This window comes from Limulus polyphemus, unplaced genomic scaffold, assembly GCF_000517525.1.
Source record: "Limulus polyphemus unplaced genomic scaffold, Limulus_polyphemus-2.1.2 Scaffold84, whole genome shotgun sequence".
In the NCBI taxonomy this organism is placed as follows: Eukaryota; Metazoa; Arthropoda; class Merostomata; order Xiphosura; family Limulidae; genus Limulus; species Limulus polyphemus.
The window spans coordinates 325,602-344,339 of NW_013665694.1; the positions used below are offsets into that span (position 1 = coordinate 325,602).

General features: G+C 30.1%; 1 protein-coding gene across 5 annotated transcripts in view; it reads left to right on the forward strand.

Annotated features, from left to right (window-relative positions):
* Positions 1 to 18,300, forward strand: part of LOC106467977 (semaphorin-1A-like) — a 135,508-nt gene extending 117,208 nt beyond the window's left edge. For 4 of the 5 annotated variants that reach the window (XM_022396864.1, XM_022396868.1, XM_022396877.1 and 1 more), the window contains 2 exons: positions 3,219 to 3,341; positions 13,002 to 18,300. In XM_022396864.1, the coding sequence (XP_022252572.1) occupies positions 3,219 to 3,341; positions 13,002 to 13,378 (500 nt within the window). In that variant the 3' untranslated portion in view covers positions 13,379 to 18,300. The remainder of the gene's footprint in view (positions 1 to 3,218; positions 3,342 to 13,001) is intronic. The other variant, XM_022396881.1, reaches the window with a different exon arrangement.
* The last annotated feature ends 438 nt before the right edge of the window (positions 18,301 to 18,738 follow it).

Genomic DNA, 18,738 nt, shown 5'->3' on the forward strand with positions numbered 1-18,738 from the left:
ACAAAATATGGAACATTTTAGCAAAGCTCATGATATTAGTCGGTAATTATTTATATGACCACTTTAATATTAGATTCCACTACACATCTCTTCCAATTTCTTTGGCAGACTGCTCGATATTGGAGTCTTAATAATAATTACCTTACTTTTTCTTCCACATTTTATCTTGCATAGTTTTAAAAACCTATATATATTAAAAGTACTAATAGTATAAAGCACAATATTGGATTAAGACAGATTCTAAAACACACAATTTTTTTTCAAGACACATATTTATTAGTATATCTAGTCAGATATTGAAAATCACTATTAAAAGTTTCACATGAGTTATACAATGATATGGATCACTGAGCTGTAAAATTAAGATAATGGCTTTGTGGATAACTTGAATATTTTCATACATTCACCAGGCATCGATACATTTAGTTGAAAAACTAGTAGTATACTCTACACTTAATCTGTATGGCTTAGTAACAATAGTTTATAACTATTTATTCAGATTGCTGAATTTAAACTTCTGCAATACAAAACTTGATTTTTTTCATATCAGAAATCATACAATACATAATTATTAAAAAGAACAAAAAATACCAAAATCACTGCAGTATGTTCACATCACACACACACTCACAAATATTTTGTAAATCATCTGTTAATTCACTATAAGTGCATTTTGTTTTAGTATCATGTGGGTTGAAACAAAGCAAGCATTGGTGGTGGTGGTGGTGGTGGTGTCGGCAGTCCTAAAAGTAACCATTCATCTTCTTCTATTAACCTTACTTTTCTTTTTTCAAATTTAATCAAAGCATGTTTTGTACTTATCACTGTATTAGGATTATTTGTATTCTGAGCTGTTATTAATATATTTGAGTTTTTCTTATCAGTTCATCTTAATGTTGACTGATAGTTCTGAAACTAAACTTTTAAAAACATGTATTAAATTCATAGTTTTTAATATATGATACAGTCAATAATGATGTACCTTATTATTATTACTTTTTGTAATTATTTACAATTTGTTTGTAATTGTTACATTATGCATATCATAATGATGATAATTCTAGAAGTGATTTTATTTTATATAGTATTGCTTGTACACTGTAAGATTTTTCTTTTATTAAGTTCTGTGTTACCACTGACCAGACAATTATACACGAAATTACCATATAATGATTTTTTAAAATTGCTGTCATGGAGTGAAATAATTAATATATAAACAGTTTATGTAATCTGAAAAAAAAAAAATAGGATAACATAATAATTGATTTCAAAATTTTTTTGATAATATTAATAAGAACGGGTATATTTCAATATGCTTCTAAAACTTCATAATTCCAAATGGTTTTGTAGTTGTTTAAAGTGAAGTCACTTAGAAATTGATATTTAATGTATTTGTATATATATGTATGTGATTATTTATATACATTACCCTCCTGTATGAAGTGTCCCGTTATGTTGTCAAAAAGGGGAATGCTCAGCGATAATACTGTCTTAATACACTAAAATATCAACCTTGATATTAATAAATGCTTCTATTCTATAAGACATTCTCTCTCATGTAGATTTTGTCAGGTATTTATTGTAATTTGTCTCTGTTGTTGTTCACAAATATTAACAGTTGATGATGACTGGATATTAACCCTTTTACCTTCTCCCAAAGATGATCTCCTGTATTGAAGATATTAGGGCAGGTCTTTACCATACATTGATGTTGTCACTTTGGAACCGACACGAGTTTTATGTGTCTTGTTACAGAGGGCATTATCTTCGTGGAACAACGTAGTGGTCTACTTACCAAAAAGCTTCTTTATGGTGCCATGAGCATATAAAATATTTGATATCCATGGGCATTTGGAGACACAAACATTTCATAGATAAGTCGCATGCATGATACAAACACTACAGTCAACATCATAACCCATCTGCAACCCTTCACATTGTGCTCAAACATAATTGCTCTTGAAATATTTACCTATCTGACTTCTTTTAAGCCCACAATTTGGCCCTTTGAATACAGTCACTGTGATTTTCATTTATGAAAATTACATTAAGCATTTATTTGTAATTCTAACAAGTGATGTTTGTCATCTTTCATGTTTTGGCTGACTTAAACAGTTGTTAAATGAGAAACTACCAACTTTCTGTTATCATTGAGTGGTCCATATACATAGTAGATTACATTTGATCAAGCACTGGGACTATTTCAAATATGATTTTCCTACATTTCTAGCAGCCTATAATCTCTCTTCTCTCAAACAAATTTAATTCACAATATTCTGGCACCTCACATTTTCTTCACCTCTACTAAGCTGCATATGTGTGTGAATTTGCATCCACTGAGTGCCCTTGAAGAGCATACTTAGGAACTGAGTGTTTGGATACTCCTGTCAAAACAGTATATGGTTATAAAAACAGTTTTTTGTCCTGAAATGTAGTTAGATCATCCTTGATCAGTTTTTAACTTTGTATTTGTCTAAGTACATGAACACTGGAATTAGAACAAATTTTCGATTTTTTATTGTGATATTTAAATTTAGAGATGTGTATGACCTGGATGTTTTTGAGTCTATTTATTGTGTGTGTGTGTATACAAATTGGATTATTTTTCATAACTTGGCAAGGAAAAGTCTGTGCTATTTGTGAGACCGTTATCTATTATCCTCACATAAATTAGCATACATTTGTATATTTAAAGCTTTTTATCATTAGAGCATGCTCAAAACTATTCTATAATTAGTGGCAATAAATTAAATGACATTTAGCAAAACTAATTTTTTTTCAAGAGTTCATATGATAATCATCACAATATATCTTCCTTGATCTCACAAATATAACTGGTTTGAATCATGACTATAAGCTGAACAATATGTTTGCATTTGTGTTTTTAGCTGTTCTGTAAAAAATCTATTACATTAATACTTATCATTTTGAATGAAACGTCAAATATAAATTATTGTGTACAGGTAAATGTTCACATGATAATCCATTGTATTGGAGAAGTTCAGTTAGTAAGGATTAGTAGATAACTATATTTTCTTTTCTATAATTTTAGTACGCTCCTTAAAAGTTTTGAAAAATACTTTTGTGTTTTATTAAATTGGGTGTATATCATAATTTCTAAAATTCAGGGTTGTACATAAAACCACTTGAATGATAGTTCGTTCTGCATAGAATTTCATCTGGGATTTTTATTTATTTTTTGTTAACATCTTTATTAGGCCAACCTCCTAATTCTGAGGGTTCTTCTGGAGGTTTGTATCCACATCACCAAGCTAGTAGGCATGGTGGAGACAAGGAGGGAGATACTGTGTCTACTGTAGATAGCAAACCTCGTGATAATGGTAAGCCCCGTTCCTCAATATCAGTGGCCCACTAACTTAGAATGTGTGTCTTTTTATTTACTTTGCTTTCTTCAAATAGCATATATGATTTTTGTGTCAGACATGTTACTGCTGCTGCTATTCATAAACTGTACAAGTAAAATAGGCAGAATATTTAAATGATAAACAGAAAAGACCATGTAAAACCTATTTTACAAGTATGCCCAAAGACTTCAGTAAAAGTAGCCTGTTTTATGTTGATATTGTTGAAGTTATTCTTTGTGACAGAATGTCTTCTAACAACAATTTATACTTTTCAACTTAATGTTAGCTTCATAAATTTTGGTAAATATATTTAAGTATGCAAATTACTGAAAATAAGCTCTTTAAACAAAGGAAGTTACTTTTGTTCTTTTTGAAGTAACTCTGTAATGTAGTGTATTTAGTTCTGCTTTGTGTGAGCATCTGTATCTACACAAATTCCCAATCATTTTCATTATAAGGTATTTTTACCATATGCTCAGACTTTTTTTTTGTGTATCTGACCACTAACAACACATTAATCTGGTTCCTTCTGTAAATATTAGGAAAAAATATGTCTGTGCTATTCATTTGAAGAGATGTTCTATGTTGTAGTAATCTTATACATGTCGAATAGTACATCTGCTGTATATGTATTCAGATTTCTTACGTTTTCTTGTTTTTCACATTTTTGTTCTATTTGCTATTTGAACTTAGATAGTATATTAATTATGTATTGGCAACTTGTATACTAAACATTAATATGTTCACCATATTTCTGTTTTGAAACATTTGTAAAGGATTCTGTAACTATTTTTGAGCTGAAATTGTTTTCCATAGGGAGTTTGTTTTCAGTATAATATACACACTTTCCAAAAGACATTTACATATAATGAACTACAAAATAAGATAATATTGATTGAAATAGGTTTAGTCCTTAATTCAAAGTTCTGTTTTAGAATAATCTTTTGCTGATATACATACATACATACATACATACATACATATATATATATAAATTCACAAGGATTTATTTACAATACATTGTTTCTTTTAATTAATTTTTTAAAGCTTAGATTCCTTATTAACACTAAGTTCTGACTTGTATCTAACTTTGGAAAACAGAGAAATTATTGATTTGTGTAAGTAAAAAAATAATCTTAACTGTGGTGACAATCAGTATGCCACTATTCAGCTTTTTAATTACATGCATCATTCATTTCCATTCTTTCTTTAGTAAAATAGTTTTTACCCAAATGGTCATATCTTGAATACAATTTTTTGTTTATTATTGTTATTATTATTATTTTTTACCAGAAATGACATAAGACAAACTATTAAGGTTGAAGAATAGTTAATTCAGTAAACATTCATGCAAATATATTATATTTCAAGCATATAAGTTTAAAGACTTCTTTTACATATTCACAGTAAAACATGGTATCTAACCATGATTAAAAGCATTATAAGCATCAAGTTAATTGTTCATTACAAGGTTATCCAAAAATTTACTCTTTAGGATCAGTGTGTTAGTGAAAAAGGTTGGGGAGAGCAATAAAATTTGTTAATGACAAAAAGTCTTTAGTTTTGCTGACAGTGAGTAATAAGTTTTTCCTGAAAATAGAAGATGTGTGTTCACTAGAAAATACATGCGTGTTTCTCTTAAACATCATGAGCTACAAATTTAAGTATAACATATATTAAACTGCAGTTAATAAATATTTGGCGATGGCTAGTCTGGGTAATGAAGAAAACTATCATAAATGGATGGCGTTTCGACAAGATTATGTCATCCTCAAGTATTTGAGGATGTCATAATCTTGTCAAAACGTCATACATTTATAATAAAGTTTTCTTCATTACCCTGACAAGCCATCTCCAAACTTTTATTTTCTATAAAGTGGGTTTCCTTTATCAAGTTTAAACTGCAGTTAGTTTCAGCTTTAGTGGACATTTAGTGGTGAAAATGCAGCTTAAAAAATCTCAAATCTGTAGCAGTATTAAACAGGTAGAAATGAGAACAATTGTCTTGATACATAATAACTGCGAGATAATTCTTTATATATTTACTACTGAAAAGTTAAATGAAATCATACAAGTTTTAGAATTTGTAATAGAATTTCATGGAAATGTTTATTATTTTGCTGTTGAGCATTTTTTCTAAATTGTTAGTACTTCAGACATTTTACAGAAGTTTCATTAGTGGTTTAGATTTAATGTATTCTTTAAAGAAGCCTGAACATCTTGTATGCTGTTGTGCAGTGAATTATGAAGTTACTTGGTGTGTGATATATTGATATAAAAATAAGTTATACTTTAGTTATCTGTTATTAAAGAAATATGAATATAAAGGTTAAGAGTTATAGTGTAGGTAACAAACTTACAGGGTAAACCAAAAACGCTTGCCCCATAGAATTATATTGACATCAACATTTAAAATTTTACTTTTTTTATTAAACAAATAGAAAAATCCATAATTGATCAATGTGGTCTTCAGTATGTTTGGAATTCAATCACCCCCTTAGAACGATTGTCCTTACCTTATTAGTCGATTTACATCCTTACTTCAGTAATATGTACGTACAGAATACTTGTAAATAGTTATTAAAATTACTTATGTAAAGTATTTACAACAGAAAATATTCACATAATGTTTCCAATTAAGAGAAACTGTTGAAATTAATATGAATAATCAGTTATACCTGAGAAGAAATATTTTGGTGTGTGTGCCAAAAGAGTTGAAACATTTATTACAGGATTACAGCTGTATCCGATAATATACAACATATTAATGTGGAAGAACCACTGTATGCTGTGATTAAAATTGTAAACATTGTTACTTGTGACCAATAACAAATCAATATTAATTGTTTAATTTATGCTGTTATTGTATGTAGTTTTTGATACAAACAGTAGTTTGTGTTATTTTCATTTGCGATATATTTCCTTTTGTGCTACATAATTTGAAAATCAACGTGATTTTTTAATTTAATTTTTTAGATGTCAGAAATTTTGTAGCTGTCTATTATGTACTTGTCTAATAGATATTAAAATTTATTTTTATTTATTTTTCAATTATTAATAATTTCACATATATTTATGATTTTGTGTTGTAATCTCTGATAAAATATATATAGATGCAATTGCATTTTATTTTATTTAGCTTTAAAGCAAAAACTGCCACAAGACAAAATTGTGTGCAGCATTATTAGCTGTACTGTAAAGTTTGTTTGAGATTGTATTTATTTATTTTAAAAAGTGTAGATGCATTTACAGAAGTTTTATACATTGTTCCTCCTGGTCCACGTGCTTTGTTATATCTGTTAAATGGTTATAGCTAAAATGATCATTTACCACTGTTTAGAAAATATTTTGTCAAGAAATTCTTTAAAGTTATCTCTTTTCTGAGTAGTTTTATTAGAATGTGTTTATGGAATTAAAACAGACATAAGTAGTAGGAATAGATACGCTGTAATATATTATTTCTCAAAGAAAAGAAAAAATATTTGTAACCCTGTCACACTTTTGAAGTTTTGTATAATTAGCACATATAAAACATCTAGCCTCATTGCTAAATTGAAGTCTTAAGTTTCCCTGTTTGTGTACAACATTTACAGTATTTTTTTTTTTACCATAAACTGCAATTCATGCATTTGTATATTCAATTCACTTGACCATCTGTCATGTACAAATTTTAAATCTCATACTGTAGTTGTGAAAGATTAAAACCAGTCAGTAAGTGATCAGTCACTTTCTACCTGTAGACTAAATAGCATCATTGCCTATTGAGTATTATTGAAATCAAGAAATACAAACTTAAAAAGAAAAATTGTATATGTAATTTTAAGACTGTGCTGGAACTGCCCACTTATTTTGTTTTTTTATGTAGTTGTATTAATAATTTGATTGCTTTTCTTGCTCTCAACCATATTGATTTAAGCTTGAAAATGCCTTAGCTGGACTTGAAGATAACTTTTGAAAGTCTTCTGCAAATTACTTTGTTTCTTCTCTTTCCATCCTTTGTTTTCCATTCCCTTTTTTTTTGTTCTGTTCCTGAACTTTTTTGCTTAAAGAGCTAATTCTTTGTTGTTCAACTTTAAAAGAGAATGTTTGTGTATTAGCCAATTGTTCAATTCTGATTTTCTTAATTTTTGATTATTTCAATTTCAAGGTTATTATTTAAATTGATGGTGTACTTTGTGCTGCTGGGGCCACCATTTGAGGAGTGGAGCTTATTATTATTAACAGTGTAGTCTGATGGCATGTTAAAGTTTGACAGTGCTACTTGTTAATAACTATTGGACTTATTGTCCACACTTCTTCTATAATACAAACTATAATTCTATAATAGCTTTGCTGTTCATTAATCATATAGGCTGATCACAGAAGTCATTGTTAATTTAGACTTATGCCTGTGTTGATATATCAGGATAACATGAAAGTTCAGAACAAAATTTATGGCATGTGGACTGTGGGGTGAAGAAATAATATTAAAGATACATGTGACATATATATTTAATTGCTCTTTTTCTTAACAAACATTTTTTATAGAGTGTTGTTGTCATGCTTTTAGTATGATGGCATTATCACTTTAATTATTCAGTTTTGCTTAGAGGATAGCATTTAGCTACATAACTATCTGTTTATTCTGAAATTCTTCTTGTGACTTATGATGCATGATAATGATTGGTAATCAGCACATCTTGAGTGTAAGAACTTACAATAAGTTATGATTTATCTGGGTTGGCAATAGAAAATGCTGTCAAAATCGGTTTTTTGCATTAGATTTATGTTCTGAATCACAAAATAATACAAACATAAATTATTTAATATGAAGACCAGTAAAGTCAACTGACTTTCAGAATGAATACAGTCATTGTAAGAGAAAAGAGGGCTAAGACTATTCAGTTTGGAAATAATAAAATATGAATGATGTGTATGTATTTTATTAAAAATTTACTTTCATGCTATGATCACTTGTGTGCAATATTTATTTAATATGAATAATTTTAATACATATTTTGGATATGTAATAAGGCTATAGCCAAACTATTTGGTTTTTAAATACTTGATAAATATTCACTAATATAATGTGAATTCAAGTGTGTTGGTAATTTTGTGAAATATTCTATTCACTTTAAGCATTGAACTTTCCAAGTGTTGACATTCCCCTCATTCTGTTATATGGACTACGTTTATAATGTGATGTTTTGTCTAATATTAACCATCTAAACTAAGATATGTGAGAAATAGAGGAAAGTGAAATAAAGTGCAAAATGATCACACTGTCAGTTACTAACAGTAATTGTATGCACAGTAAGTTGTATTATGAGAAATTTCCAAAAACTTTTTGTCCAGTCTTCAGTATCACATAGGAAATATCAGCAAGTAACTTTAGTAACTACAATTTAGAAAAAAAAAGGTAGTTTCATATACAAATATATGTGAAGTTTTAGTTTTTATGTGGGAGAAATCACTGTAATACAGTTTCGCATATCTATTGTTAACTTCTATTTAAATACTATGACAAGAGCCAGCTTTAGTGGGTAGGCAAAGTAGGCATTTGCCTTGGGCAACAAGGAAAAGAAGAAAAAAAAATGCAACTGAGTAAGGTCGTAAGAGCGAGAAAGAATGAAAGTGAATATATTGGGAAAAATTATATGAGACTGAGAGAGAAGGATGACTTAACTTGACCTAGCTTTGTTTATTATTCTTTTTGTTAATCATTCTTTCAAATGGTAATGAAATATAGATCAAATAATATATGATGTAGGTATGTTTCTTAAGGTATCTAAATTATTCTAATCTCAATATTATCAAGATGATTCAAAATACTGCCTTGTTTATTTCATTTGTAATTAATAAATATCTTAAGGTGCATTGTAAACAACTTGTTATTTCGTCTTGTGTGTTGCAACTGTTTATGTGTGAAAGTAGTATAGAATAAGTATATTAACAAATAAATGTCCATTTTTATAATATTTTAATTTCCTTACTGTTGTCATTACGTTTTTATAATACTATATAATTAATATTTAACTTAGAGGGAGTTTCAGTCAGTTGCATTCTTTGATGATAAATTTATTGTATTTTATCAAATGTTATTATATGTATTTTGAGTGGGGTGGGTGTTTATAAAATGGAGCAATCGGGAAAAAGCATAAAACAATGGAGTGTTCAGTGAGCAGTAATTGGCGTGAGTAACATTCAAAATAAAACATTCTTTGTTTGTTTCCATGGGATATAATTATTACACAAAGTTAAGAAACACCTCTGATTTCCTAAAAAGGGAAAACGAGAGGTTGTGGTTGAATTATGTTGAAATTATATTTCCATATTACGTGAAGAAATAATCCTTGGAGAAATATGCAAGTATCTCATACAGATATATAAGCAGGAAACGTCCAAATTGTTTCTTTTGACCTTCTGACAGTTTAAGCGGAACTTTCATGCAGTTGAACCAATTGAATAGTATTTTTTGCAATGTATATATGGGCACTGGATCACATTTAGAGGACAGTCTAATCTGAAGAGCAGTTGGGAGACTAGAAACAGGACAGAATCAGAGAGGACTAGCATCCTGGCTTGGAGTGGTACCTAGTGTTGTGAATCAGATGTGGAGACAGTTTCTAGACATTGGAACTGTTTCTGCAAGACCTAGGATAGGTCACACTTCAATCACAACAGTGACCCAAAACTGCTACAAATCTCTATTGGCCAGTAAAGGTAGGAGGATAACAGCACCAACTATTTCCAAATCACTGTATTTAGCTTCTGGTGTTTAAATATCTACTCAAATTGTTAGGGATGGACTTCATAGGATCTGGTTCTGTTCTCAAAGACCTATATTTTGTTTTACATTAAGCCAGTTTCATAATGCGGAGAGGAGAAGATGTGTCAGGAATACTCCAATGTTCCATTCACAGCTGAATTGACACAGAGCTTGGAAAGTGATTCCCAACATGTTAGGATTGGAGAACGTGTAATGAATAGTTTTTAGAGTGCTGCACTTGGGAAAGGAGAACCTTTGAAGGTGGTGGAATATTGGTCTAGGCATACATCTCTATGAATGGCTGCACAGATCTCTATCTAACTGAGTGGCTCTATGAATGCTCTCAGATATAGGGACGACACCCTTGAACATTATATTTGTACCTGTATACTGGTGCTATTAGCTATCTTTTCATCCTAATGGGTGACAATGCCAAACTGTATAGATCCAGGATTGTGGATGAACATCTTTTGTCCAATGGAATCAAAAGATTAGAGTGCCCATCATTTCATGCAGACATTAATCTGATTGAACACGTTGGGGAGACATGAAGCAGATTAAAATCACCCACTTCTATCCCTTTTCTAGCTAGCAGTAGCTCTATGTGAAGCATGGTCCTTAATTCTACAGAACTTGATCAGTTGTCTCACTGAGAAGGTGAATAATCATTGTTGAGCATGATTAACAACTTGAGGTAGAAACATTCCCTTAGTGTATTTTTGGTAACTATTTTTATATTACTGGACCACCATGTATTATTCTACATATTATATATCCTCCTCATACCTTTTTTCCAACTTGTGTATCTGCCTCAAGTTTTTGTGTGTATGTATTGTTCATACTTCCTAATACATGTAAATTATATATCCTCACTTGTAATACACCCAGGTGTTTTAAAACCCTGCTATTCCTTAACATTTCTTGATGTGTGTGTAAGTGCACAGTTGTGCAAATTTAACATGAAAACTACGACTTATACCTTTCATTTGAGAATAATAATTCATCACTAAATTTTCTTTTTCCTACAAAGAATATTTTTGACAAAGGATGTGCAAAAATCCAAAACCTTAGGAGAATAATAACAACTCAAAACTGGTAAAGAAGCTTCTTCTTTTTTTTCTAAATTCCAGGTAGTGAGAGCTGACATGTTTAAACCTCCATTACGTAAATTTCAGCTTTCAAGTATTTGTCAAAAATAAATAAATTGCACCAAAATCAGTGTTGCATATACTTTCAGCCCTTCCCTAGGGCAGCAAAATATTTAGTTCCCACTCTGACTACGTGTTATAGTACTCATTAACCAACTGGTACTTAGCTATTATGTTTAAGAACAAAAACACAGCTGCAACATGCTAAAGAAGTTGGAACATTCTGTGATCTTAAAAATTGTTTCAAAAGAAGAGTAAGCACATGTTGAACAACTATTTTTAGGAAATAAATTTTTATGGTGATTTTTTTTTCTTTTGCTGAGAGTTCTTGACTAAAAAAAAGCTGAACTTAGTGAATGGAAGCAGGATGTGTTTATAATTTAAAAATTGCTTTGCAAGTGGTAAATCTTGCATTGAAATTGATTTTTAAAATTATGAGGAAAAGTTTAATTGTGATACCTGAATACTAGCACTAGCATTACTTGCTCATATGAATTTCAAAGGATTGATACCGGTTAATTTACTCATAGTTCTTACTTGGTATTAAAACTTGTATATATATATATATATATATCATGATATTCTTTTTTTAAATACAATTTAAACAATAATGTGGTATATTGTCACATAATCTTTAATAAATGAGTATATTGCCAAATTCAGCTTAATTACATATATATCAGAATAGTTTAGGCTTAAAATTCATAGGAATAAGAAAGGTATCGGTTCTTTATGTAACATGAATACTTGATTGAAAAACATAACTTAATTAGTATATTAGTATTTTTTATTTACAGAAAATTGACAATATATAAATAAACAGCCATCTAAAAAAAACTAAGTTATTTAATGTTTTGATTTATTACATTCTTAAAAAAACAAAGTATTTAAAATACCAGTTGGGATGCTAGAGTGGACTTTTTGAGCCTCATCAGTTTTGTTTTATACTTCACACTTTTCCTGCATAGCCAGTCCTAACAGCAGGTGAACCAAATGGCCACTTGGGGCTGCCAATTTTAGGGGTTGCTAAATTTCTAAAATAAATTTGTAAATTAAGAAGAATAAATAGAATTCTAAAATTATTTTTTGAGGTAAAAGTGTGAATACAAAGATTAACAGACCTATAAAACTTAAAATCTAATATATCACAAACCAATGAATTGGTCAGTTTTGTAATTTTGAGTTATTACCACTCATTGTTATCACTCAAATGTACTGTTTTTGCTACACCAGATGGTTTTCATTTCATAGCACGTGTCAAATCTTAAAACATCATTTTAAATTAAAGTGAAATGCCTTTTGTATTAAAATAAAACATTTCATTCAATTAATGCTTTTTTTTATATGTATAAATTTTCACTGAGTTATTATTTATTCCTCGTAATGCAAAGTACTTAAATACTGTTATACAGGGTTGCCAAAAATAAGTTTGCCTGGGACTACCAAATGTCTACAACTGGCTCTGCTTACTTGGCAATGTACTAATAATTACTGAAATATAAGTACAACAGTTCTATACTTCATCAGATAAATAAATAAAATTAGCTACAAGCTTTTAAGTGCTGAAATTTTTAAAAGAGTTACAGAGCATCACAGATATTTGCTTTTCATTGTTTGGTGTTCCTGGTATTAAAATCCTACACAGACTTGAATATGCAAGTTTTTGGTGATAATGTACTAAGTTTTCTTTAGTTGGGTAAATAATTCAATTCTAAAGTATTTTATGGTATTGTTTTCTAGGGGCCATGACAGGAGCTGCCACTGGATATGTGGGTATGTACAGTGCAGAAACCTTAGCCATTGCTGTGACGACTAGTATTGTTACGTCACTGGTTGTAGGATTCATCAGTGGGTACATATTCAGTCGACGATGTAGGAATGATGATGTGGATTCCCCGTATGATGATGGACACTACTTGGAACAGCATCACAGAAGTGGACCTTTGTGTCAAGAAACCACACATTTGAACCATGGAGAAGGTTTTCTCTCTCCTGGGACCAATAATAAACCCATCAATTTGGTCCTCAACGTTCCACCAAGAAATGGGAATGGTAAAAATGCCAATAGCTCAGCAGACAATAAACCAGCTCAGAAAGTGAAGAAAATTTATTTGTAGTGGGATTCAGTGATGTACAGTGTAACATTCCATATTGGTGTCTATTGCTTTGGCCAGGAAAATATAGCGATATTATCTGAGGAGTTTGTGATACATGATCAGAAGAATGTGTCTATTGAGGTGCTTTCAGTAGAATTTGCTGGGATACAACAAAATCTTTGATTTTTTTTCAAAAGAATAGAATCTATGGTACGGCCTACCACACTCTGATAATAATGCTTCTTACTGTGCTGAAAGCATTTTTGTTTTTGAAAGACAAACAGCAACAATACCAATATGGGTTATATTCTTCAGCACAATAGGACCTGTAGTTTCTGGTCACTACATTTTGATATGAGGTCCTAGTAATGAATGTGCTGCATAAATGTGTTATGTCAACCATGCAGGCTGATGTTGATGATACTTCATCCACGTTGTTGGCTTTTCACTGTGCTAGTAAATGTATCTGTGTCATGCTTTCCTTCAATCTTTTTGGTTATTCTTTGTAATTATGTGAAAAAAAAAAGTTCTCTAAAGTCTTAAGTGGTATACTTGTGCATAAAATGCATGACAGTTGAAGTCTTTCCATTTTTTAGGTGATTTTGTATTCATAATTTAATCACAGATTGACATCAACAATTTAAAACATACAAGTGATGAGACAAACTCAACAGCTTAAATGATTTATCAGTATATGTATATACACTGGAAAAAACTGACAAATCCAGTGCTGTCTATGCACAGAACAGTTATGCAAACCAAAGTAAAATGTTATTAAAATGATTCCATACATTGAAACTTCCTAAAACAAAGTGTTTGTAGCTAATAGTTCTATTAAAAAGGCAAGTTAACAGTTTCTCAGTGTGGAAGAACCAGAAACGTGTTAAGCTTTGCAGTTGTGTTAATCCATACCTAATAATTAAAATGGGTAGCTTCATAGTTTAGTACTCTTCTTAAGAAATGTGTGAGCAGCTCGTGACACCTGTTGAGCAACGAAGATTTTGTACATATTGTGATACTAGGGGATTACATTAAGAAATTTGCTTATGTGCATACACAGAAGTAAAAAAAAAAGGATGTCATCTTCTGAAAAAATGACTCCTTGCCAGTACAAGAGAGTTTTGAATAATGAGTGTTTCTTTGGTACATTAGCTTTTGGCCAGGAGTAGGTATTTCAGTATTGTGCTTGAATAAATATATAACTTTCTTGTAGTTCTATGGTGATACTTTAGGATAATCTTTTACCTTGGTAAGAAAATTTTTTTTCCCTTTGTGTAAAGAATATAATTGAAACCAAATGTATCACTTGCATTTATGTATGGTTCCAAAGCTAACATAATATTGCTGAGTAGAAGATGTAAACATTCATCAGTAGAGGACTTTGGGGTCATCTATACCACTTTCACTCGCCGCTTTATGTTCTATCCTAGCAGACATTTTCAAAATTCTGTATTTTGGACAAATATTTTAGTTTTGATTATTATCTAATGTAAGAAGTGATCTTATACAATATTTATTATTCTCTATAAGAATTGCCTTGTTAAAGTTGATCAAGGTGAAATTAATAAAATTGTAAACACTAATTAGTTTTGTTGATTCGGCAATTGTTTACTTTAATCCTAAAGAAAAAACCACTATTTGTAGAGTCTAGTTGACATTGTTATTGTCTGTGACTTTTTAAAATTACTTATACTTCTAACTTAAGGTTGGTACCAGGCTGAGCTAAATAGCCAAATTTAGATGTAGTTTAGCCTATTTACTCTTTCTAATAGCAGTTTTCTTTTTTATTTTATGGTCATTGTATAGAAAGGATGGAAGTAATTTCTAAGTTTTATCTGTGTTCCCGTCCAATGTATGTCTATGTATATTTTTCATAATTTACACGTTGACCCTGGTAACTGGCGTTTCAGTTCAAGCTAGGACATTTCTGGATAACATTACAGTCCAGTGTGTTCTTGTGTTTTGAAAGAAGGTTTGGAGCATATGTTGAAATACTGTATGTGAAATCTGAAAGCTAGCAGTGTTTATGACTTTTAGTATATTTAAGCTTTAATAATTGAATCATTCTATATAAAAGATTACAATTGAAACACATTCTGTTTTGATATTACTTCCATAAGTCAGCTTTTGTATGACCATAATTTTTTCCCATGGTGCTGTATCTAAAGCTTTTATTTTTGTTACTATTCAAATACTGTACAGTTTCAGAAAATACATGATGTTTTATGTTTATTAAAGAATAGCATATATGTACATTCACCGATGTACCAAAGATGTGTTGGATTAGTAACTGCAACAGAAACATTGTGGAACACAAGAATGTACAGTGATCAGTGAACAGATTGGCTTCTACTGTGTTTCATGTCACGTAACATTAGTTGAAACATTAATCTTCTGCATATTTCTGTCATGGAATTTATGAGCCAACTTATATCCAGGCAAAATGGTATGTTTGATAGTATCCATCATTAATAACAATTGTAGTCCACTTTGCACTTTACTTTACTTTTGACAGCCTGACAAATGGCATCCCACAAAATTTATATCCATTTTCTTTATATACTAATTTTAGTAGTCAGTAAAAGTTAAATGCATTTATATTGCACTTGCAAAATGAAACTACAGTAGAAAATGGTTAGTTGGGGGGTAAGCAAAGAGTTTTGGGGGAATATTCCAGTTTATTTTTGAATTTAAATTTATTGCTTGAGACTTTTTTTTTATGTTAAACCTGAGTTGTTTGAGTAACCTTTGAATGTTTCATTTTTTTCATAGTTTTGGTTGGTCTAATAGAATCAGGTGAGTAATTTTTACTTACTTACTCCTATTAAACACTTGACTTTAATGAATGCATTGAATCTACATTTCAAGTTCTTGTCAAACATCTAAGTTTAAGCCCAACTGTAAAGCATCAGCTTTAAAGATTTAAGGGCTGGGCATGGTCTAGTGGTTAGCATGTCTGGCTGTGAATTGAAAGGGTTCAGGACATCATAGTGCTGAACATACACTTGACTATGGCTGCACTATGAAAGTAACAGTTAATCCCATTATTTGATTTGAAAGGCTGGACAAAGCCCTTGTAGTGGTGGATGCTGCTTGCTGGCCACCTTCACTCAGTAGCTCAAAATTATAGACAACTAACCCTGAATCATAGGAACCTTTAACCTGATTGTTTATCCTACATAAGCTGTTGTTCAGATTGAAACTACCAATCCAAATTCCAAAGATTCAAGTATATATCCATAAACAGTTCCTTTTAGTTTCATATCCTTTCAAAGATCTTTGCAATTTGACTTAATCTTCTAAGCTTTACATGAAACTGTTCATTCTCTTTATAACTTCAAGAACTGGCAATCTGAAGAAAAGTAGTACAGCTTACAAACAAATCATAGGCAAAGAAAAAAAGTCCAGTCATAAATCTAAAGCAACACCATTTATAGCATTTATAACACTTTCCAAAACTTCTATCATAATTAGGTAAAATTTAGATTTTTGTAATTAATCAGTGTATTAAATTCACCTTAAATTTTCAGCACAAATTTGAGTAATTTATATGATATGTAAAATAAAGTAAGTCCTTCCTGAAGTAAGTGAACTTGACACTTTGTTTAAATCTGTACAAGCCACATTACTTGTTAGGTGTTTAGACAGAATTTTCAAACTCTTTGTGTATAAAGTCCAGATTAATACATAAAAAAGGAAAATTCCAATTTTATTGAAACTTAAACTTCTATTACATTTTGTAACACAGTGAGTTGGATTAGTTATCCACTAACAGAACTGTTTACTTGTCCATGATTTTACCAACTCTGATTATCTTTAGTCATAAAATATGAGGAGACAAAACACCAAACCGTCCTGGACCTGACTTGTTATCTGTGGACTCGCACGTTTAAACGTGATTTTGAATAATTTTCCAAAATATTTTCATGTATTTATTTTTAATGAAAATGTACATGAAGTCTGTTTTTTGAAATGAAACAAAATACTTCAGCTTTAGCTTTATAGTGTGAAACAGATAAAACTAACTTAAATTTTAAATTTGTTCATCATAGCCATAATGAAATACAATTTTATAAACCAATATTAAAGAAAAAAAAGTCAAACACCTAGTGCAAGCTGTTCTACAATCAGATGTGTTATGGCATCTAAAAGAAACTGACACATAAGATACATGATTGAATTTAATTCCTTTTGAAACAAGCAGATGCTCTAATCAGACATACTGGTGAAAATTTCCACAAGCGGTAAGAAATAACTTGTAGGAATTACATGTTAGATTTTTTGTAAATAATTAGGGAAGTTATTTTGTTTGTAAGTGGCTTAGCTTCAGTCTTGTAGTGAAAAACACGTGAAGCATAATGTAATGCTACAAGTCTTTGTATTTTAAAAGTTGATGATCAACATTTGCAGTATCATTCAAGTATATTGTTATGCTGTAATTTCTTAAAATATGTATGTATATTCAGAGTTGGTTGTTCTGGTATTGTTAAACTTGTACATGTGGTATAGTAAATAGACTGTGTAGAGGAATATTTAGATCAGTTGAAACTTGTGTAAAGCAGACTGTATTCATGTTGAATGGTTCCGTATTTTGTAAAGATAAACTGAGTGTATTTACTTAACATTAAGAATCCTACATTGCATTGGTAGTTACCAAAAGCATTTTTGGAATAAGCTTGTCTTTCTAGAAAACTTTCCAAAATGATAAACTGATTGCTTTAATTTTATTATCAATGTATGTTTCAATATTAAACTTCATGTGTGCTACTAATACTGGCAATGACTGTATGATATGAAATACATTTTTAATTTGTTTTTCATTCTTTTGCACTACCTCGAATTACTGAAAACAGCATTGTTTATAACATGAAGCCTTGTTTATAATATGAAACATTATTTGCTGTATACCTGCTTTTGGGTGAAATAAAAAGTTAAATAAGGTACATTTTTTGTTCTTATTATTATTTTACATTCATGTGTCTTACATGGAAAGCTCACCAGAATAAGAAAAATATATGTCAATGATGGATTCTATTTTAAAACAACATAGGAAAAAAATAAGTGATTTATATATTACCTGAGTAATTTATGAGAAAGCACATCTTGTTTGTTGCATAATGTCATAAAGAGGTTGAAATAAAACTGGTGAGAACTTTCTACTTTTGGTATCTTCTGAAAGAAAATACTACCATTTACAAAGTATTTATGTTGTAACACTTGAGTTTTATAGAAGATATTTAATGATGACTACTTATTCCTGCCAAAAATTTCATTGGTTATACTAATGGGATTTGTAAACTGACTTGTATGGTGACAGTTTGACATTCATCATATGGCAAGTCTCAGACTTTATTCCTTATTAAAAATTTTAAAGTTGAGGT